Consider the following 19,118-nt stretch of genomic DNA (forward strand, 5'->3'; position numbering starts at 1 on the left):
CTGTTTTCGGTGCTTTATGTTTATGTTTCTTTATTATTTATCAAGTGTGTGACTGAAATCATTTAATCTGACAGTGACAGTAACAGTACAGCTGTTTTTAAATATAGTCTCTCAGTCAGATTCAAGCATCATGTATACAGTATCCCCTCTGACATGTTTTTAAGAGCATTTTGATTCCCTCTCACTCTGAAGAATTTGTGCTGTTATTTATACCATTGTGAGATTGTAAAATAATGTAAAACATGAACTGTAGAAAAGATAAGGAGGTAGCAGTAACTTGGGCAGCAATGGCAGTTATTAACATTTGTCAGCCAAACCCAGTGTTTATTCATATTTAATTATCACTGCGCTGCTGCTGCTGTTGCCTTTGGGACACTGTCCAGGTTTAGTCCTTTGCCATAAGTGTATTTTGTGCAAGTGCAGCTATACCTGTGTGTGTTTAAAGGTAGCAACCTCTCCCCCGTGCTTGGGGTGTGTGGGGTTGCAGTGTTGCTGTGAAACATAGCCCAGGGGATTAAAAATAACAACAGCTGGTCTTCAGGACGCCATGAGGCCCTGAGTGTTACACAGCGTCTTATATGTAACTACATCAACAGTTTTACAATATGCATACATACATCTAGGTTTGATGTCGCCATAGAGATCAGAGCTGAAGCAACACTCCTCTTTTAAACTACATGTGAAAGTGATCCATTGTCCATTCACATGAATAGACGCCAGTAAGCTCCAGTTTTGACTAGAGCAAACTCACATATAAAGAAGCATCATATGAAAAAAATCACGTATTCTGGCACAATATGGAGAAGTTGGAGTAGACTGGCGACAAATAGACTGTATTTACAGTAATTTGTATGCATTTTACCTTCTTACAAGCATAATAGGAAGTTAAAGTTACAAAGGCTATCACATGGTCTCATGTGATAGCCTTTGTTTTTCTTTTTCTATTCCAAAAATCATCATAATATGGGATGGGGTGAGGGTCAGTGGATAAAAATGCTCTACAATTCTGTTTAACTGACATTCTAGCAAATTAGATTTTTAACATCAATACCTTCATTAATCCATTCATAGTTTTAGCATATGATGGCAATATGGTAGTGGCATGTGTAGAAATGTCACCTCACAGTAAGAAGGATGATGGTTTGAACTTAATGGAACTTTGCGACCTTTCATTGTGGAGTTTGCATATCATACCTGCACCATATTTTTTAGGTGGAGGGTAATTGGTGGTTCTAAATTGGTCATAGACGTGGATATGAATGAGCTCTCGATTTTACGAATTTGTCAACTCTCACCTCATGACAGCTGGGATAGGCTCCAATATTCCCACAACCCTTGGATAAGCAGGAAATGCATTTATGTTATTGATCGCTCTTTGGCATACCATCATTGGACTGATGCTACTGTTACTTAAACTCCCAAACAATGTTTACATCAATGTCGAAAGAATCAGTGTATCCACAAAAATTATTTTTAAATTCACCTTTTCGTTTAGAAGGGCAGACATTTTTCTGGTTTATGAGCTCTTGGTGTTCATAAAAAGAGTATTCATATTAGTATTTATATCTATTATATGAACAAGTTTTAAAACAAATATAAAAGGTATTTCAGCCCTAACAGATGTAAGACAATCGCAGTCTCTGTGGAGGGGCAAAGGAACATGTGTGAGGAAAGTATAACACAGAACAGGGGCCCAGGATAAAATGTCCTGACAGGAGCGGGGTGAGTGAAAAATGTCAGTCATGCTCACTATGACTTCAGTAAAGGCCTTTGCTAATACCCACCAACTGTGTCCAAACAACACCAGCTTGACTCATGCTGCCTGCTATGTCTGCGTGAGCAAATGATACAGCATAGTAAAGTCTATTTTCTAAGCTGTCTTCTCTTCTGTGAGCTTATCATTTCCTTTTTCTTTTTTTCTTTTTTTACAGATGATTACAAACTGCACTGTCTGCTGTGTAAACATGTATAAATGGCTGGTTATGACATTTGCTGTGTATTTCAGGATGCAGGACGGGAGTTGGAATCAGCCACTCCCCATCTCACTGCTGCTAAAGGACCCGCCACCAGGCGCGACTTTGGAGGGTGATGGGGGCATATTTTCTGAGGCATCCTCTGATGGGGAACTCTACTTGGACTCAGTGACAGAACTGGATTCTGGAGATGGAGACTTTCCGGATCTTACCGCCTTCTTAAGTGCTGAAGAGATTAATCGTAGCCTGGACCTGGCCCGGGAGGCCTTTAATGATACATGCGAATCTGAAGATCCAGGTCCCTCTAATCCAACAGAAGTGGAGCAGGCTCTCCAATCTGTCCCCTCCCTTTCTGTGCCCTCACAAACTAGTGAAAACCTCACTTCAAGCCCAAACCTGCAGCATCAGACCAAATTCCCCAACTCAAATGATAATGCAGCAGTTAATGTTTCCTCCAGCCAGAATGCCCCCCTCAGTAAGCCTGTACATGTGTCCAGTGAGGCTCCATCCTGTGTTGAGAAGGCTGTACGTCACAAACCGATCCAACCAGTATATAAGCAGGATAAACCCAGGCTGGTTCATGAAAGCCTGGAGCTGAATGATCGAGTGGCTTCAGCCACGGAGTTCTGCAGCAGAGCTGCCACATTTATCGAGGAGCTCTCATCAATCTTTAAAGGTCCTGCTCATTCAGAGGCAAGGATGGAGGAGGATTCCTCCTCTCCTGATAGTGGTTATCTGACTCCAAGAAGCCAGCGGCCGGTCCCTCAGGGATCAGCCTCTGGTCCTTCTTTATCTCCTGGGCAACAAGAGGAAGCACAGTACAGCCAATCAGACACGGGCACTCAGCCTGGTGTCCCAGCAGGAGTGGCAGCTTCTTCAAGGTACCAAAATTCTGAAGCTCCAACAGTATACGGACCCCTGTCACCTCCTCGCTTTCTTCAGAAGCTGAAGAGTCAGGAGGTGGCAGAAGGGAGGCCCATTCGTCTGGAGTGCAGAGTCAGAGGAAATCCCCTGCCATTGGTCAGGTAGGTTTGGATGTCAGCCGGATTTTATTGTGCAGGTTGCATATGAAGGGTACCTGCTATTTTGTATATAATTATTGTATTTGGTTCCCTAATTTTATGGAGATTTTTAATTCATAGATTTTCAAGTTTAGTGCCATGAAAAAAAAGATCCACTTGTGTCTATTAGACTAAGATTTATTAAGCCAGCTCTCTTTTTAAAAGTAGATTTTAGTTGTATTGACTACCCATTAACTGAATAAGGACTGAGGCACTTCTGAATAAGGACAAGGATTCAAAAGAACTGTCTTCTTTTTTAGTTGCTTGCGGTTGACAATAATTTGTATTTTAAGTATATTCCTTTAAAGTTGGCTGGTGAGACTAAAGAAACTAGAAGTTGTCCTTAGCTGTAGAAAACCCAGCAGAATTAAAGCTGGTTTGTTTTTCTGGATATTTTATAACCTCAAGTTGTTACCTTGTAAAAACTGTTGTATGAAGTCTGTGTACTGCCTTGGTACTTATGTGGTCACTTACACAAACATGATGTTTTCTTGGTTTAATTTGCTGTACTATATAATTATATAGCAAACTGACTGATCCAGGATTTTTGGGGCTGATGCCAAAACAATTAACGGGATTAAAAAATTCTTATCTCAGTATATCTTCTAATATTCTCAAAACTAATCCCCCCCCCTTCCCCCAACCTGCGCTTTAGCTTAGCTGTGTTGCTACTCTGCTGCAGTTGCTGCAGAGTGTAAAGAAACAGGTTCCTATTATCTCTATTTCATTATCTTAAATGTAGAAATCTCAGAGAACAAGAACTCAAAATGAAACAAACCACTGAATCAGTAGCACCAAGTATAACAAACATGCCCTTTGTAATTTGGTTAAAATAACCCTTTAAGGATAGTTTGACCCTAAGATGTTAAATCAGTATGTCTCAAGAATGCACTGACCTCTATATAACTGTCGTCTAAATCACAGTGTCAGTGATGCTCAACAGACCAACTGTCAGGATCCAGCCTCACTGGCCTGGCTGTTACTGATAAGGTGAGCGAGGGGTGCGAGTTGCCGATGTGTTGACAAGCAGGGGGGACTTCCACTCTGTGTAAGCACATTTGTCCTTTGGTACCTGTGCCAGATGAAGCAGAGACGCTGCTAATTTACGCCTGGATGAACTGTTATTGCTCTTGAGACGGCACCACTGGCCCCTGGTTACCAGTTCATCAGAAAACTAAAAATACACTCCTCTCTTGTTTCTGGATAAGTCATTCTCACATCTCAGTCCACACATTTGCTGTTTACTACAGAGACATACCTGAAGTAATTAAAGTTTCAGTCTGTTTGAAACATCAACATCCTTCTAATTCTTTAGCTTTTTCTTTTCTCACATTTGAACTAATAAACTTACATTTTTAGAACAGTTTCTTCAAGATTATTTTAACCTACTGGATAGAAACATTTTTTACTTCACAAAGTGCTTCTTTTAATCATTCTATTGCTTATATTAAGCTATCAAAGGTTACATGAAGTTTGAAAATCTGGATGTCTTGTGCATTACTGTACGTCAACTTCAGCTTCACTTAATGACAAAAAATTTAAGCAGGGTTGTCAGACTTATATTTGATCATTATTGGGTCAAATGGGCAAAAACATTGTCCGTATTTAATGAATCATCCATTTACGAAACAAATAGTTAAGAAAAATAAGTATTTCAACAGTGCCTGTTTTCCCACATTCAGATGTTCTCATTATATGTAGCATTAAAATGTATGGATCAGACTGGATCTACAAAAGGATGAAAAGGTGTTATGATCTAAAGTGGAATGAAATATCAATAATATTCTACTTCTTTATTATCCAAACAACTTGGCGTCTAGAAATACCATCCGTCTGCAACAGGAATACCATCATATTTGATACAGCATGAGTCATTCGCCAATCATATTTTGTAAATATGATGGCTTTAGTTTTTTTGTAAAGCCATCCAGTAGGCCAGTTGTGGCCCCTGGGCTACACGCTTGACATCCCTGATCCTAAAGAGCCAATTGTGGTTCCGCTTAAGTTATTTCCAGCCTTATCTTTCCTTATCTGTATCTTAAAAAATTTATTAACAGTTTGAAACAAGCTGTTTTATCCTGTCATCCTTTAAGTCATATTTCTTCTAATTGACTGCATCTCATAAACAGATGGTTGAATATGTGCCTGAGTTGACCAAATTATGGATATCCCCTCTGACATCATACAAATCAGAGAGTAGAAAAAAACTGTAATAAATATACACTGACCTTATTATTTCAAACTCTTTTCCATGTTTGATATGAGCATCCTGTATTATAACAGCATATTTATTATACCAAATAAGTGAACACATAACAGGTCAACTTAAAGGGATTTTTGAGTATGGAATTTCATTTGAGGTGTTTGTGTAACAAGAAGCTATAAAGCCCCATGCTCAAGATATGAATCTCCCCAGTAGGATATGGGGGGCCTCCTCTGCGGCTGTATAAATAGTCATGAGCCAGGCACTGGAATGCAGGCAATGCAATGACTAGGCATTTTCAGTCACCAGACTCTACATCTCCTAACACCTTTTTGGGAAATATGAAGGTAGTGTGTAGGGAAACAGGAGAGTCCAGACACACCGGCGGTAGCTCCATTATATAACAAATACAACAAACAGAGAAGAGTGGAAAACAACAGACTTATTTCACTCTTACCTTTCCACTGTAACATTACAGAAAGATTATGATATTTGTGCCATAGAAAACAAACTGAGTTGTTGTTGTGACGTAATAAGTTGGAAAATTCTGCAGGTGAGTGCAGATCCTAGCAGCAGGTTTTCTTACTGATTTTTTGCTCTTGAAGTGAGAAGCAGTCAGTATAATCGATGCACAAGGGCTATCACTTCCTGCGTTGGATACTGAATGTGAACACTAGATGGCAGCAAGTTGTTTACCATTCAAAACAGACATGCATCTTCATCTGTAAGTGTGAAAGATATTTAAGCAGCTGCTTAAAAGGTGAAACTGCAAAGACAAAGATTTTTGTGCTGCAAGTCTAGTTATATGTGATGAACATATGGAACTATATGGCCTCTAAAGACTGTTGCTCGTCTGAGTTAAAGAGTAAAAAGGAAAAGTTTTTTCATGAAACCTATGATTTTTTTTTAATGTATTGCAAGGCATTTCTTTGATGTTTGGTTACTGTTGCATAGTTGCACAGGTTTAAAAAAAAAAGATTCCTGAAAGGTTGAATTCAAATGCCTCGTTTCTACTTAGTGTTCATTTCCCACAGGCAGCGCCTTTGATGCAATTGCCAATTCGAGCAGGTGATGCACCTCTTCACCTCCGCGTTCTCTCAGGCTAATGAGTTGGTGCTGGATGTGCTGATGCCAGCATTTTGGAAGGCATTCCTGGTTTCTGGGCGCGGTCTTTTGTGGTCAACCACAATTCGTCTCGGTCAGAGAATCTTACGGTGCTGAGTGCCTGGTATTCTTCAGCATGCCCTCAGTCTCCTCACTCACAGTGTTTTATGTAATGCCCAGCTTTTAATGATGCATTTCTAGTATTTGTGTGCATGTTAGTTACATCCATGCGAACCTGCACATTTTTTCAGTGTGAGGTCATTTTGGCTTCTTCAAGTCTCTGTTTTGGGGGGGTTTAGATTGGCTCTTGGCATGAAGAATTAGGCAATGTATTCAGTCTGTCCAAGCCCCCTGTGTGTTATTAAAGAGAGCATTTCAACACTAAATTGATAGTGTGAGGTCTCATTGTGTGAAACATCCAACACGCCGCAGGTGGCTGCTAACTGATGTCTCGCTATTTCAGTGTACTATAAAAGTGACAGAGAAAATCCATCTCCCATTGTGTCGTGCCTTGTTGTTCTTTCATGTCATTACTCTAACTGCATGCTGTGCAAACAAGGCACTTCAAAACTTCACTTGGAGCTGAATGAGGAGAGATGTGAGGGTAGAGACCAGCCTTGGCGTCTTGGTTTCAGCCAAATACACAAAACCGCAGGGGAAACTTTTGGAAGCTGAGAGGCTGTGGAAGAATTTGGCTAAGACATCTACACTAGGCAGCATCAAGAAGACACTCCAACGTCAAGAAGAGGCAAAACTTTATTGAATGATGGTGGAATTTGTTGTCAAGGCATAAAAGGCCAAATACTCACAAAAGCATCTATGAAAGTTGACCTACTATGTGTCGCTTTATTTTCAGTCATATATAATTGTGATTCAGTCAATCTTTGTGATAGTCGCTTTTTAAATAGTCATGTTTCAGTGAAGTTCAGGAACCAAACCGCTTGATAAAAAAAATGTATATTCTCCCACAGCCAAAATTGACAAACACAAGGTGTTGCCTGCTTTCTACTTCCTGTTACCTTTTCACATTAAAAAATATTCTGCAAAGTATTTTTCATTGTAGTTATTTTTCTTTTTATTAATGGTGGTTTGTTTGCACTGTCAGGTTATATGTGAGCTGTGTTAAAATATATCCTCAATATATTTTGGTTACTTAAATTTGCAAACTCTGTAACCGTAGAAGTAGAAGTACAAAAAGTTACTTTATTATTTAACTCTGGCATTATTAATCTCTCTTCCACAGTTTGTCTTTTGTCCCCCTCACCCCCAGGTATTTAAATTTAGCATTTGTGACAAAACGGGACAATGACTGCACTATTACATGTTAAGAAAAAGGTGGTCATCATCATTTGTCATTATTAAAGTGAGTCTGGTTTGTTTTTAGCTAAACTTCTGGATTTGGCTGTTGTTTTTTCCATTTGACACTGAATTTCTTACACTTTCTGGCAGACATACATGAAAGATTCAAGCTGGGATACCAGCTACTTGTTGTAGAAGTAGTTATCATACCAGCAAACAGCAACAGTAGCCCTTCCTCCCATGTTTTGTGGAACAGACTTGGCAATGAGGTCATAGCAGGTGACCCACTGCTGACTCATGACGTAGTCCCACTGTAATGCTGACTGTTTGGCCTGTTTCTGGAAAGCCATAACTTTAAATTCTCCCTCATGGACTCAATTGATCTCTGCAGGAGGAGTGGAAAGGGAAAAGCACTGGTATTTTTATACCTGCGCTTTTTTAAGAAAACATTTGGAGAGCATGATGTCATTCATATTTAAACTCCAAATAATGAGAGAACCTGGAGTGGGTGTAAGGCTCTAACTTAATACGATACGGGAACTATTTTACGGCAACATTCCTGGAACATGAAAACATTTAGGAAGGTGGGACTTTACCTTTTCTGAATGGAGATCTTGCAAGTTGATGTGAGATCGTCAGTTTGACGTATTATTCTGTTCTCACCATACTGACAACTGAACTGTGTTCATGACTATGCGTTATATGTGTGCAAAGATGTATTCAAGACCCAAGAACATTTGAGTTTTTCCAGTGCAGACTGCCAGAGAGTTTTGTGTTGCAACCATAAATAGACAAAGCAGCTTTCGTGTAATCTATATCACAGACATAGAAGACTATATACACACCTTTTTCCACTAATTCTTCCATTTTCAAATCTGGGCTAATACAGATTATGTACATGAACTTGTTGAAATAACAGAAGTAAAACAATTCTGATGGACGTCAGCAGTATTCACGCTTAGACGGTACCTCTGGCCCTCAACTGGCTTAGAGACAGAGTGTGAGATTTCACACAACAAGGTGAGACTTTTTCTGAGTCACTGTCACTGCTTGTGACAAATAGTCGTGAAATTCACAGATATCTTTTTAATCCAGTTATAGATGCTTGCTTGAGTCATGGACACATACCAGGTCTGTCTTGCTTGTAACATGTGTTTTTAATACACAGTTAATTCCATAAGAATTTGCACAATGGTAGTTGTTTTTAAGTTTCTCAGCATCTAAGCAGTTGTTTTTAAGCATCTGTACTCCATCACAGTGGATTTTAGAATTAGTGACTGAATCAGAATGTGACTGAAGTGCAGAGTTTCAGCTTTAATTCACAAAAGTATTGCATTGAGTACATTAGCGCAGTGGTCCAAATACTTATAGAGGCAATTATCTCTTGGTTTTATCAATGGTAACATTATGCATACATTCACTTCAGCTTTCTGCTGGTGGTTGGGTTAGTTAAGTTCTGTCCATTTAGAGAACACAGCCATGTTCAACCGGTTCTAGACTGACCACAAATCTGAACCTGAGTCAGTGGAATAGGGGTGGTAAACATCTAACTTTTAACCCAAAAAGTTAAACATCTAATAATCTTAGTTTGGTGCATAAAGCATAAACAAGGCTAGGAGGATTCTGGGCTCACTTTCAGTATCATGTTGAAATCACATTTTATGCTTTGTAGGTGAATCTTTACCGGTAAATACCATGAAAAATCATTTGATAGAATGATTTACTGTAAAAAATAACGAAGGAATATTTTTATTCTGCTTCAATTATGTGGGCAACCTAAATAGTGTCAATAAATCACCACCAAAATAACTATGACTGCAGAAAGGGTTAAATAAGACATGCGAAGAGAGTGGAGTGAGATTTGTAGGGAGTTATATAAGTGGATCAGTGACAGTTGAAGAAGTGGAATACCAGATTTAATATGAAGCATGTCTGTTGTGGACAAAGGCAGCAGTCATGCACGGCAGGAGGATGGTAATCCAAGACAAGTTCAGCAGGAGGATGGGCAGAGGACACTCCATAAATCTAAACTCTGTACCGAAGCTTCTATTCCTCCTTTAATGTTAGCAGGCCTCTTGACCTCATTTTAAACATGCATCCACTTACCATGAGCGTTAACCAAGTCCATCAAGTCTACGATAGACAGTGACACACGAAGACTCAGACTAAGCCTCTGATTCTTTAAAATTCCTTCTGCACTATAATATAACAAAACTGACAGCACACGTTTGGGACAGGTCTAAAGGTCTGCTGACGGTAACAAGGACTTCATTTTCTGCTTAGACACTTAGGTGCTGTCTGCGTCTATGCTCTCAGGTAAGATTTGTAGTTCTGAGTCATCCGGGCCTCGGGGTCTGTTCCACAGCTGGACTGTGGAACAGTAAGCAGCGGGTTGCATTCCTCTGTTCACCTGTTAAATGACTCGCAACTATTCATCATGCTTGATAAGGCATGGCCATTAGATTCAGCTTATAGTAATCTGCCTTTTGATGAGATATTTTAGGCTGTTATTTTTCCTGGATGTTGGATTCCTGTGTGGCTGCCAAAGAGCTGCGTTTGAAGTTGAGCCCGATTCAATTATGGATCGCCGACAATATTGAAGTGGTGGAATTTAGTGCGTGCTTTTATAAGAGTTTGTGCATCTAAAGTGTTATTATGTGTACAGATATAGCAGCAGACTCTGCCGGTACTTTAAACTGTAAAATTTGCGTACATGTACTGTCCACTTGGCAGTGTATTGTGCGAAAAACAGTCTGCACAGGGATGGCTGTTTTACGAGCAGACGAGGTCAAATGGGACTCATAAAAACAAGCTCAAGTCTTCCTTCCCATGTACATGTGACAGGATAACAGCTGTGCGAAGGTTAAACTGTCTTACACAGAAACTCAAGATATGCATCTTCGTTCCTTCGTCTCTCCGTGTTTGTTTTTTTCCTGTGACTTGAATAAAATATCCCTGCCTCTCCACCCTTTTCAGTTTAAGCCTGAGATTGATATCATAGGGGGCGACACTTGTAGCGGGGGGTCTGCAGGATTTGGTTTCATATCAAGGGAAAGGGGAGGTGGAAAAGAGGAAGATGTTTAATGTCGGGCTCTCGGTGCAACTGATGTGAGCTCAAATTTAAGTCTATAAATTTGTCGGGAGGAGAGAAGGTTACAGAGTTCATTCAGACCATGTCGACAAAAACTTCAGCCACTGGCTCCGCCGGCAAATGTCTTCTACTCTTTTTCAGTTTTCAACACAGCAGAATTGCAGGGTGTTTCACTTCTGACTCATGTGCATCCAGTTTGTGAAATATCTTATCAGCTTTCCTCATACTCCCACCCTCACAGAGTGTCTCAGGGTGGCTAAGAATTTGCTTTCGAGCTGTAAATATTCATGGTGATACTAAGGTGATTTGTCACGGAAGCAGATGTTTTTGTATGTTTGTAATTTTGTTGCATGGTCATGGCTGAGTGGTAAAAAAGGAATCATTTGTTTATTATTTCTTGTATATTTACTTGAGTTGGTCTACAGATGGTCAGAGGTTTACTTTATGAGTTACTCTTGTGAAAGATGAAACTGTACAGTCAGTCAGTGACCCCCAACCAGTATCGTAGGGCATATTTTCAAAAAAGCCAGTGGGGTACGTGGACAAATTCCATCAATTAATAAAAATAAAAAAAATCAATTCAGTTGACATAAACAAGTAAAAAAATAAATAAAATTAATAGTTAGAGGAAAAAAACAGACACCCAAAATAAATAAATATGTAAGAAGACAATAATTAAAAATAAAGAAAAAAATCTTGAAATTACTTGAAACAAGTATGTTTAAGGAGCTTAAAAAGCTATATTAAAATGTTTGAAACTGTTAGATACTTGTAAGTCTAATACATGTTTTTGTCAGAATAAAAAGTTGAAACAAGTAATTAAAATTCCAAAAAAGATTTGCAAACTCTGGGTTAAAGTTATAGAAAGTATAAAAGATGAGCATAGCCATTTTGATACATAGCCATACAAAATAGGTTTGAACTATGCATGCTTAAGTTTATCCCATCTGTCTTAGTCTTTATCTCTGTGTTCTGTCTTTAGGGGCTCCGTAGTCTCCCCAGCCCATCTTGTCTCTTGCTCCCTCTCCCTCTCTGTGTGTGTTCCTCTTTCCCTCACGCTTCCTCTGTCTGTATTTCATCTCCCTTACCTGTTCCCTTGTTCCTCCTTGTGTCAAGTTCACAGGTCTTCGCCGTGGTCTCAGTGTTTGTACTTCCTGTCTTATTTTGACAGTCTCCCATCCTGTGTTCAGCGTGTTCACTTTTGCTACCCGTCTCGTTATGTCTAATTCATTCTTGTTGTGTTCCCATGTGTTTCCACTTCCCTTATCATCCTTCAGTGTACACATCGTCCCGGTCTTCCTCCTTCCTTTGTCAGTTCTCCCTCCATGTTCTTAGTGTTAGTTTTGCCCAGTTTAGTTACCACTACCTTAGTCTCCCTTTGCTTTCATGCAGCCTTAATAAACAGCCTGCTTTTTGTTAAAACCCAGTTTTGCCCCCAAATGTCAGCTTTTGGGTCCTCACTCTCCGCTCCACACGATCTGCTGCCGCAGACTGGGTCAAGAAAAGGCCCATCAGCTGTGGGTGCGCTTCTTTGAAAGCCAAGTCCAAGGAAAAGGGCTGTTAGTGAGTAGTTGGCAGTTTTTTGGTGGTTTTTGGCAATTTGTTAGCAACCATAGAAATAACAATAAAAATTATATATTTTCCCCTAGCAACTGAAGGTTGCCAGGGGGTTACTAGTCAGTCTTTAGCCCTGTGTGACTGGGGCCTAACCATAATTGACTGATTAATGGCAACAGTCTTAATCTAACTTAACATTAATTCAAATTCAAATTCAAACATGTATATTTTAACTTGAAAGGTTGTGTTCCCAAAGGGGTTCCTAGGCCCATATTATAGACTGAATTTAAAAGCTGGCAGTAACCAGAATCATGTCACTCGCTGGTTATCAGAGTCCATTGCCACCTTGGTGTTTTAAAAAAGAAGTGACAAGTGAGGGTTGGATTTGATTTGGAAACCAGCACCATTGCCTTTTTGTCTTTCTGGAAACTAAGTAGAGCCATAATTTGCAAAATAAACTTTACGTTTTATTCAATATGATCTGATTTTAACAACTAAGCCCATAAACTCATAAACAGAAAGTGTTTACTGAGGTCATAGAGAAAGTGAGCTGAGGGCTTCTATACAATTTTAAAATGCCTCCCGCTGGCTATTAAAAACAATGCGGGTTTAATGCACTTCCACACTAGCTCCACTTTTCAGACTGAGGAGCTCCATCCATCTTATACTTTCTACAGCCCATCTCACAGTGCTGCTGTGGGGGCATTAGATAAAAAAGATTTAACTACTGCAGTAGGTGACTCATTGTTTAACCACACTTATGACAACACATCTGCTCAGTGTACTTTGAATATGGTATTAACTATATCTAATGGTTGTTCCCAGAAATATGTGCTACATACCAAAATTAGTGCTGACACAAGCTACTACGTGGTTTGCCTTCAACGGAAATTACTCAGATGTTGGAGATAAGTAGTTGCGGTTATGAAAGAACTTCTGTAAATCAATGAAATTTAGTATGGCACAGGCACTAACAGAAGCACTCCCATCAACGCATGAGAAAAGACTTTGCTTAACTTCCTTAATTCCAGAACCGCACCAGTTGCAATTAATGTAACTTTAACCCATAACTAGTTTTAGAAAAAAATGTGAAAAAGCCATAAACATATGTAACCTCAATAACAACTGGCCAATTAGACATCTGATCCACTTCCTGTAAGTACAGGCAACATTATGTGTACTCATTTATTTTTTATGGCTGATGTGTTTAATTTTTAGGCTCTTGTGAAAGTAACTTTTGTTGGTTTTCATACTGGATTTATTTGAAAGTTTGGACGATTTATTGCAATCACAGTATGACATCATGAGAGGACATAGCCTCTGTTTTTGTTAGTGTCATTTGGTCTCCTTGGAGCAAAAACAGGAGTTGCCATGGCAGCATCGCCTACATTTTTGTGATGTCAGCTGACCCTTTCAAGACCTTTTTAAACAGGACGTAATGTGTAAGTGAGTCTCTGATTTAATGCATACGCATGTTTGGTTGTTTGTGGTAGGAATGGGAAATTATTTAACATTTCCTGATTTGTGTGGAAGCTTTTCCTTGTGTCTTTGTTAACCTGTGTTTGTATGTTTATAATGTGAGATTTATAATATGATGTTTATGAATACAGCCTGCTATGTTGTTGACTTAATTTTGCAAATTTCTTGCCATCTTTACAGTAAGACAATAGCAGTGGGTCTGCGAGGGCTATTGTCAGATACCTAGTAATTAATGGGAACATCCAGAGACTGTAAAACCCGGTCTTCTCATTAACCCAGGTTGTATAGTCACTTAGGGGGAAGAACAGTGCTTTTCAGATTTTATCACTACAAATTAGAACAAGTTCCTTCACAAACCACATAATGGCAGGTTGTGCAAGAGGGACAGGACATTCAGTTCTTTCAGTTTTACTTATATAATGCCAAATCACAGATGCTACAACGTCATAGAGCGAAGCTCAGTGATACCAGTGAGCGAGGAAAAAAACGACTTGGAGCACGAAGGGTCGGACAGACTAGGAGAGAGAAATGACAAAAAACTAATGATGTGGAATTCCTGCATATAAATCCATGGTGAGTAAAAGAGAGGAAAGCAGGATGGAGATGCTCAGTGCATCATGGGAGGTCTTCTACCAGACGAGAGTAGATCAGGAATGAGTGCTAGATACTTTTTTAAGCTTAATGTCTCATCTTTGCTGTTGAAAGTGATAAAAGTTAAACCGTTAGTTAAGCAGTCAGCGTTTCTTCTTAATGGGTTTTTGGTTAGAGGTTTTTTTACACTTTATAACCCAGTGATATCCCACTCTGAATTTTGAAGCCATTACCTGCGAAGTCATTTGTTAACAAGTAGCTAAATGTGTTTGTGAAAGTTATATTAATTTATAAAAAAATCTACGTCATAACCTTTTTTGTCCCTTAAAGGTTTATTCTCTACATTAATCCAAAAACCTTGGAAAAACACCATTTGCTTTAAGTTAAGGGTTAGATAAAGCTACCTGTGTCTATAGCAGCCAACTAGGAGATGGTTTTGAGTCACCAAATCCAGCCCTAGCCATTAGCACAGTCTTTCCAGAAGCAACTTTTGTAAACTGGCAGCTATTTTGGATTGAGTTTGGGCAGTTATTTTGGAACCCCTGTCTAAATGAATGGTGAGAAATTCATATCTTTAGTTGCAGTAGTTACTGGGCCATAAAATGTTCAGATTAGTATCTCTCAAGTCTAATAAAAACAGTTTTAAAACTTAGGCAATTTTGTCACAAAATGTAATTTAAAAAGCTTTTTTCCCCTCTTGTCCAGTTATATAAGTGTGAATCTTTACTGTGGTTGCTAGTATGTTCCCTTAAGTACAGAGAGGGTGACTGTTGTAAACCCAAACCGAGGAGCCTGACAGCTAAAGGCTCTAGTCCTCTGTCTTGCTTTTCTAACGCTATAAACCACAAGAAAACATTTCCAATATGAAAATACTGATACTATAATGTTGATAAGATATATTTATATATATGCAGTCTCCCGGCAAGGTTCTTTTCATTGTATATTTGCATGTAATCCGGTAAAATTTCATATGTAAACATGTAAGGAGCAGACCATCTTCGTAACAAGCACCACAAACAAGCCCACCTGCCACGTCCTACTGGTAGGCTCTTTCTGGCAGCGACCAAAATATCACAAGTTCAGCCTGCCTTGAAGCCTGAGTGGAGCCCCCGCAGAGAGCGAAGCACACCGCACCCTTTCATTCTGCCGTGGATAGTGCATCAGACATAAATCTGCTGACTCTAAACAAACCACCAGTACCACATTTATGTTTGCCAAACTAGGTGAATTTGAAGCTAGGAGCATTTGAGATTATTATGGTCTCATTGTGTGTATGTGTCGGCATGGGTGTGTACAAATCATGACGTACCCACACTGCTTGCAGTAGCCACAGCCATCTGTCTTGTACTTGCCAGGTGATGCCAACTCAAAGTGGTCTTATCCAAGTTATTTTTGTGCAGGCCTAACAAGGCTTTTTAAGTGGCCTGCTTAGTTCTGGCATGTGGGATTTATTAAGTAATGGTCAGTATAGTTAGTGTCCTCTCTTTTTGGGGCACACTGTATTGTGTATTGCAGCACTGTCATCTTTTATTTTGATGATATCCCTCTTCCTGCAGTCACAGATCAGAGGCCCAGAGGTTTCCATGGTGGCAGGGTCATTTGGCTTAAACCCAGTGCTCTCTGTGGTGTTTTTGATGGTCAGCAGACTGTGGCCGGGATCTGTATAGGAGCAGAAGTTTTGCTCTTTGTTTGGGTGACAGAGTCCAGAAATACATAACAAAAAAAGACTGGGTTTACTTGTTAAAATCCTTTTAGGCCACAAAATGTTTCTCATCAGAGGAAGTTTACCTGCATCCAGCTTTGAAGGCTTTAGAGTGGCAGAGAGTTTGATTGGTTTGGGTAGGATTTATCCTTGGTGTAGAGAACACAAAAACATGGAGACATTTCAACCAACCACTGGAAGTATATGAATGAATTCAATGTGGCCAACTGTGAAGCAGTTTTTGTGTTTTAAATGAGTCTTAAATGTATTTTTTCTGCTCTTCTGTCTTGTGTGGAATTTGGCAGCCTGGGCTGCTCCCTCCCTCTCAGCCCTCCGCTCAGCCCGAGTGTTGTGTGTGTGTGTGTCTGTATGACTGCGTGACTCAGAGTGGCTGTCCTGGTGTGAGAGTGTCAGTGTGTGTCACGCTGTCAGGAGGAGAAGCACTGTGTGAAAACTTCAAGATCAAGGGAATCTGTGTAAGTTTGATTTATCTAACTGGGAACAGCACAGCAGCTCAGGTAAGTCTGAAAAACAACCTTGATGCCATCTGTCGCTACAATTAAATGGAAGTCAAGCTTGTGTGATGAATTTCTTTGATTTGATCTTCAGCCTCATTGAACATCACTGTAATAAGGGTAACAGACTCATCAGAATTTGGGTTTTCTAGACGAACACTTCTAACTTTTTACTGAATAAAATAGTAATGTAGCTTTCTGAAACAACACATGATAAACTGCGGATTTTGTTTGTGTCATATGTATATCAATCCATATTTTTTTCTAGGGATGCTACTCACTTTAAAGAATTAGATGGAATATGTGTTAGTATGTGTGTGGGTGTGTGTGGGGTGGGGTGGGGGGTATCCCCCTGAGTGCTGAGGTGTGTGCATTTGTAGCTCAGCTGCTGCAAATGTCCGTCACTATTTCAGCTGAATGTGTAAACACGCACAAACAGACACACGCGTCAGTCACTATAACAATTAATTACTGCACTGACAAATGCAGTTAGCATTCAGTATCTATTATTTCTGCTACCCACAGTATGAATTTCACAATGATGATTCAGACTGAACCATTTGCCTGCTTGGCACAGCCAAACTGAGTTCTGCTCTCTTGCAGTGGACAATGCCAGTTAATGGACTTGGTTAAAATTCCTTGGAGAAAAATATCATTCGTTTCATCCGGTCAGAGCTTTGACTGTCAACTGCAGCTGTCTTCTAGCTGGAATATTCCAGTGAACTTTGACCCCTGATGCTGTGCCATCATTAACCAGGCTCCATCAATGGAGGCCTTTTGCTTCTTTGTAAAGCTCGGTTTCTCCATGTATCATCTTTAACCAAGACATGCATGTTCTTCAGTCACGCAGGAAAACGTTTAAACTGAGCTGTTGTGCTTATTTTGTAGTCCAGATGACAATACTCAAACAAAAAGGCTGCAAGATAGAAGATGATCCTTTACTTTGGCTTTGACTAAAGCATAAACACTGAGTTTCTGAGAAATCCTTTAACAAATCTGAATGTCATTTAAAATTATTGCCTTCGCAGCTTCAATTATATACAAAGACTTTTTTTGACTACTTGAAAATAGCCCTCCAACAATAAACCGAATAAATATTTCACAAGTTATGGCCTCACATAAGTATTTACATGATCAGTACATTTGATTTACTTTTATTTACTTTATACAACATGCCTCATTCTCACACATTTGTCACTGCAATAAGGGGAATGTTACCGTTAATGTCAATTTAATTTAGTTCAGTTTAGTAATATTTATCTATATAGCACCAATTCAGAACAACAGTCCTCTCAAGGGAGTTCTTCCTCCCCACTGCTGCCAAGTTGGCAACAGCACTTTAGCTTAAAACTGAAACCTTGCCCAACACAATGACCTGAAAGATGCTAAATCCTATTTTAGATGAGGAAAGATAAAGAATTTCTTTGAGGTTTTGATTTTTTAATTCAATTCAATTCAATTTTATTTATATAGCGCCAAATCACAACAGCAGTCACCTCAAGGCGCTTTATATTGTACAGTAGATTGTACAATAACACATACAGAGAAAAACCCAACAACCATATGACCCCCTATGAGCAAGCACTTTGGCGACAGTGGGAAGGAAAAACTCCCTTTTAACAGGAAGAAACCTCCGGCAGAACCAGGCTCAGGGAGGGGCGGGGCCACCTGCTGCGACCGGTTGGGGTGAGAGAAAGAAGACAGGATAAAGACATGCTGTGGAAGAGAGACAGAGGTTAATAACAGATATGATTCAATGCAGAGAGGTCTATTAACACATTGTGAGTGAGAAAGGTGACTGGAAAGAAAAAACTCAATGCATCATGGGAATCCCCCGGCAGCCTACACCTATTGCAGCATAACTAAGGGAGGATTCAGGGTCACCTGGTCCAGCCCTAACTATATGCTTTAGCAAAAAGGAAAGTTTTAAGCCTAATCTTAAAAGTAGAGATAGTGTCTGTTTCCCGAATCCAAACTAGAAGCTGGTTCCACAGAAGAGGGGCCTGAAAACTGAAGGCTCTCTCTCCCATTCTACTTTTAAATACTCTAGGAACAACAAGTAGGCGTGCAGTGCTCTAATAAGGTGAAATGGTACTACAAGGTCATTAAGATCAGATGGGCCCTGATTATTTAAGACCTTGTATGTGAGGAGCAGGATTTTGAATTTAATTCTGGATTTAACAGGATTAACAGTATATAACTATGCCAGCTGCACTGTTGGGTTATACCTCGCTAGCTAAATGCTAACTTGAGTACTGTATGTGAACACTCTCACAGCAACAATACTATGATGATAAGTTCATGCTTGCCCACAATCCCAGTTTTTCTAGGTTTCTCCCACATTTTAAGACAGTCTCCTGGCACCCTCCCCTTTTTGCTGTTTTCCTGGGAAAGTCCTGTAATTTGCACAAACCTCAAACTTTATAATGAATAACTGGAATACATGCGCATGCATATCCACATGTTTTATATTTGTCTAGTGTTACTCAAGTTGCCAGATTGTCTATGAAACACAGTCTACATGCAATTTCAACACACCTGTC

General features: G+C 39.6%; 1 protein-coding gene across 6 annotated transcripts in view; it reads left to right on the forward strand.

Moving 5' to 3' along the window:
* The window catches only part of palld (palladin, cytoskeletal associated protein), a 67,546-nt gene that overhangs the window by 234 nt on the left and 48,194 nt on the right, over window positions 1-19,118 (forward strand). For 5 of the 6 annotated variants that reach the window (XM_086284636.1, XM_086284639.1, XM_086284641.1 and 2 more), the window contains exon 2: window positions 2,006-2,998. In XM_086284636.1, the coding sequence (XP_086140762.1) occupies window positions 2,007-2,998 (992 nt within the window). In that variant the 5' untranslated portion in view covers window position 2,006. Of the gene's footprint in view, window positions 1-1,916; window positions 2,999-19,118 lie in introns of those variants that run through there. The other variant, XM_086284635.1, reaches the window with a different exon arrangement.

This window comes from Aulonocara sp. 'chitande type north' Nkhata Bay, linkage group LG23 (assembly GCF_057382095.1).
Source record: "Aulonocara sp. 'chitande type north' Nkhata Bay isolate Kocher_YH1m ecotype deep benthic linkage group LG23, A_spYH_male_GT1.1, whole genome shotgun sequence".
NCBI classification, from domain to species: domain Eukaryota; kingdom Metazoa; phylum Chordata; class Actinopteri; order Cichliformes; family Cichlidae; genus Aulonocara; species Aulonocara sp. 'chitande type north' Nkhata Bay.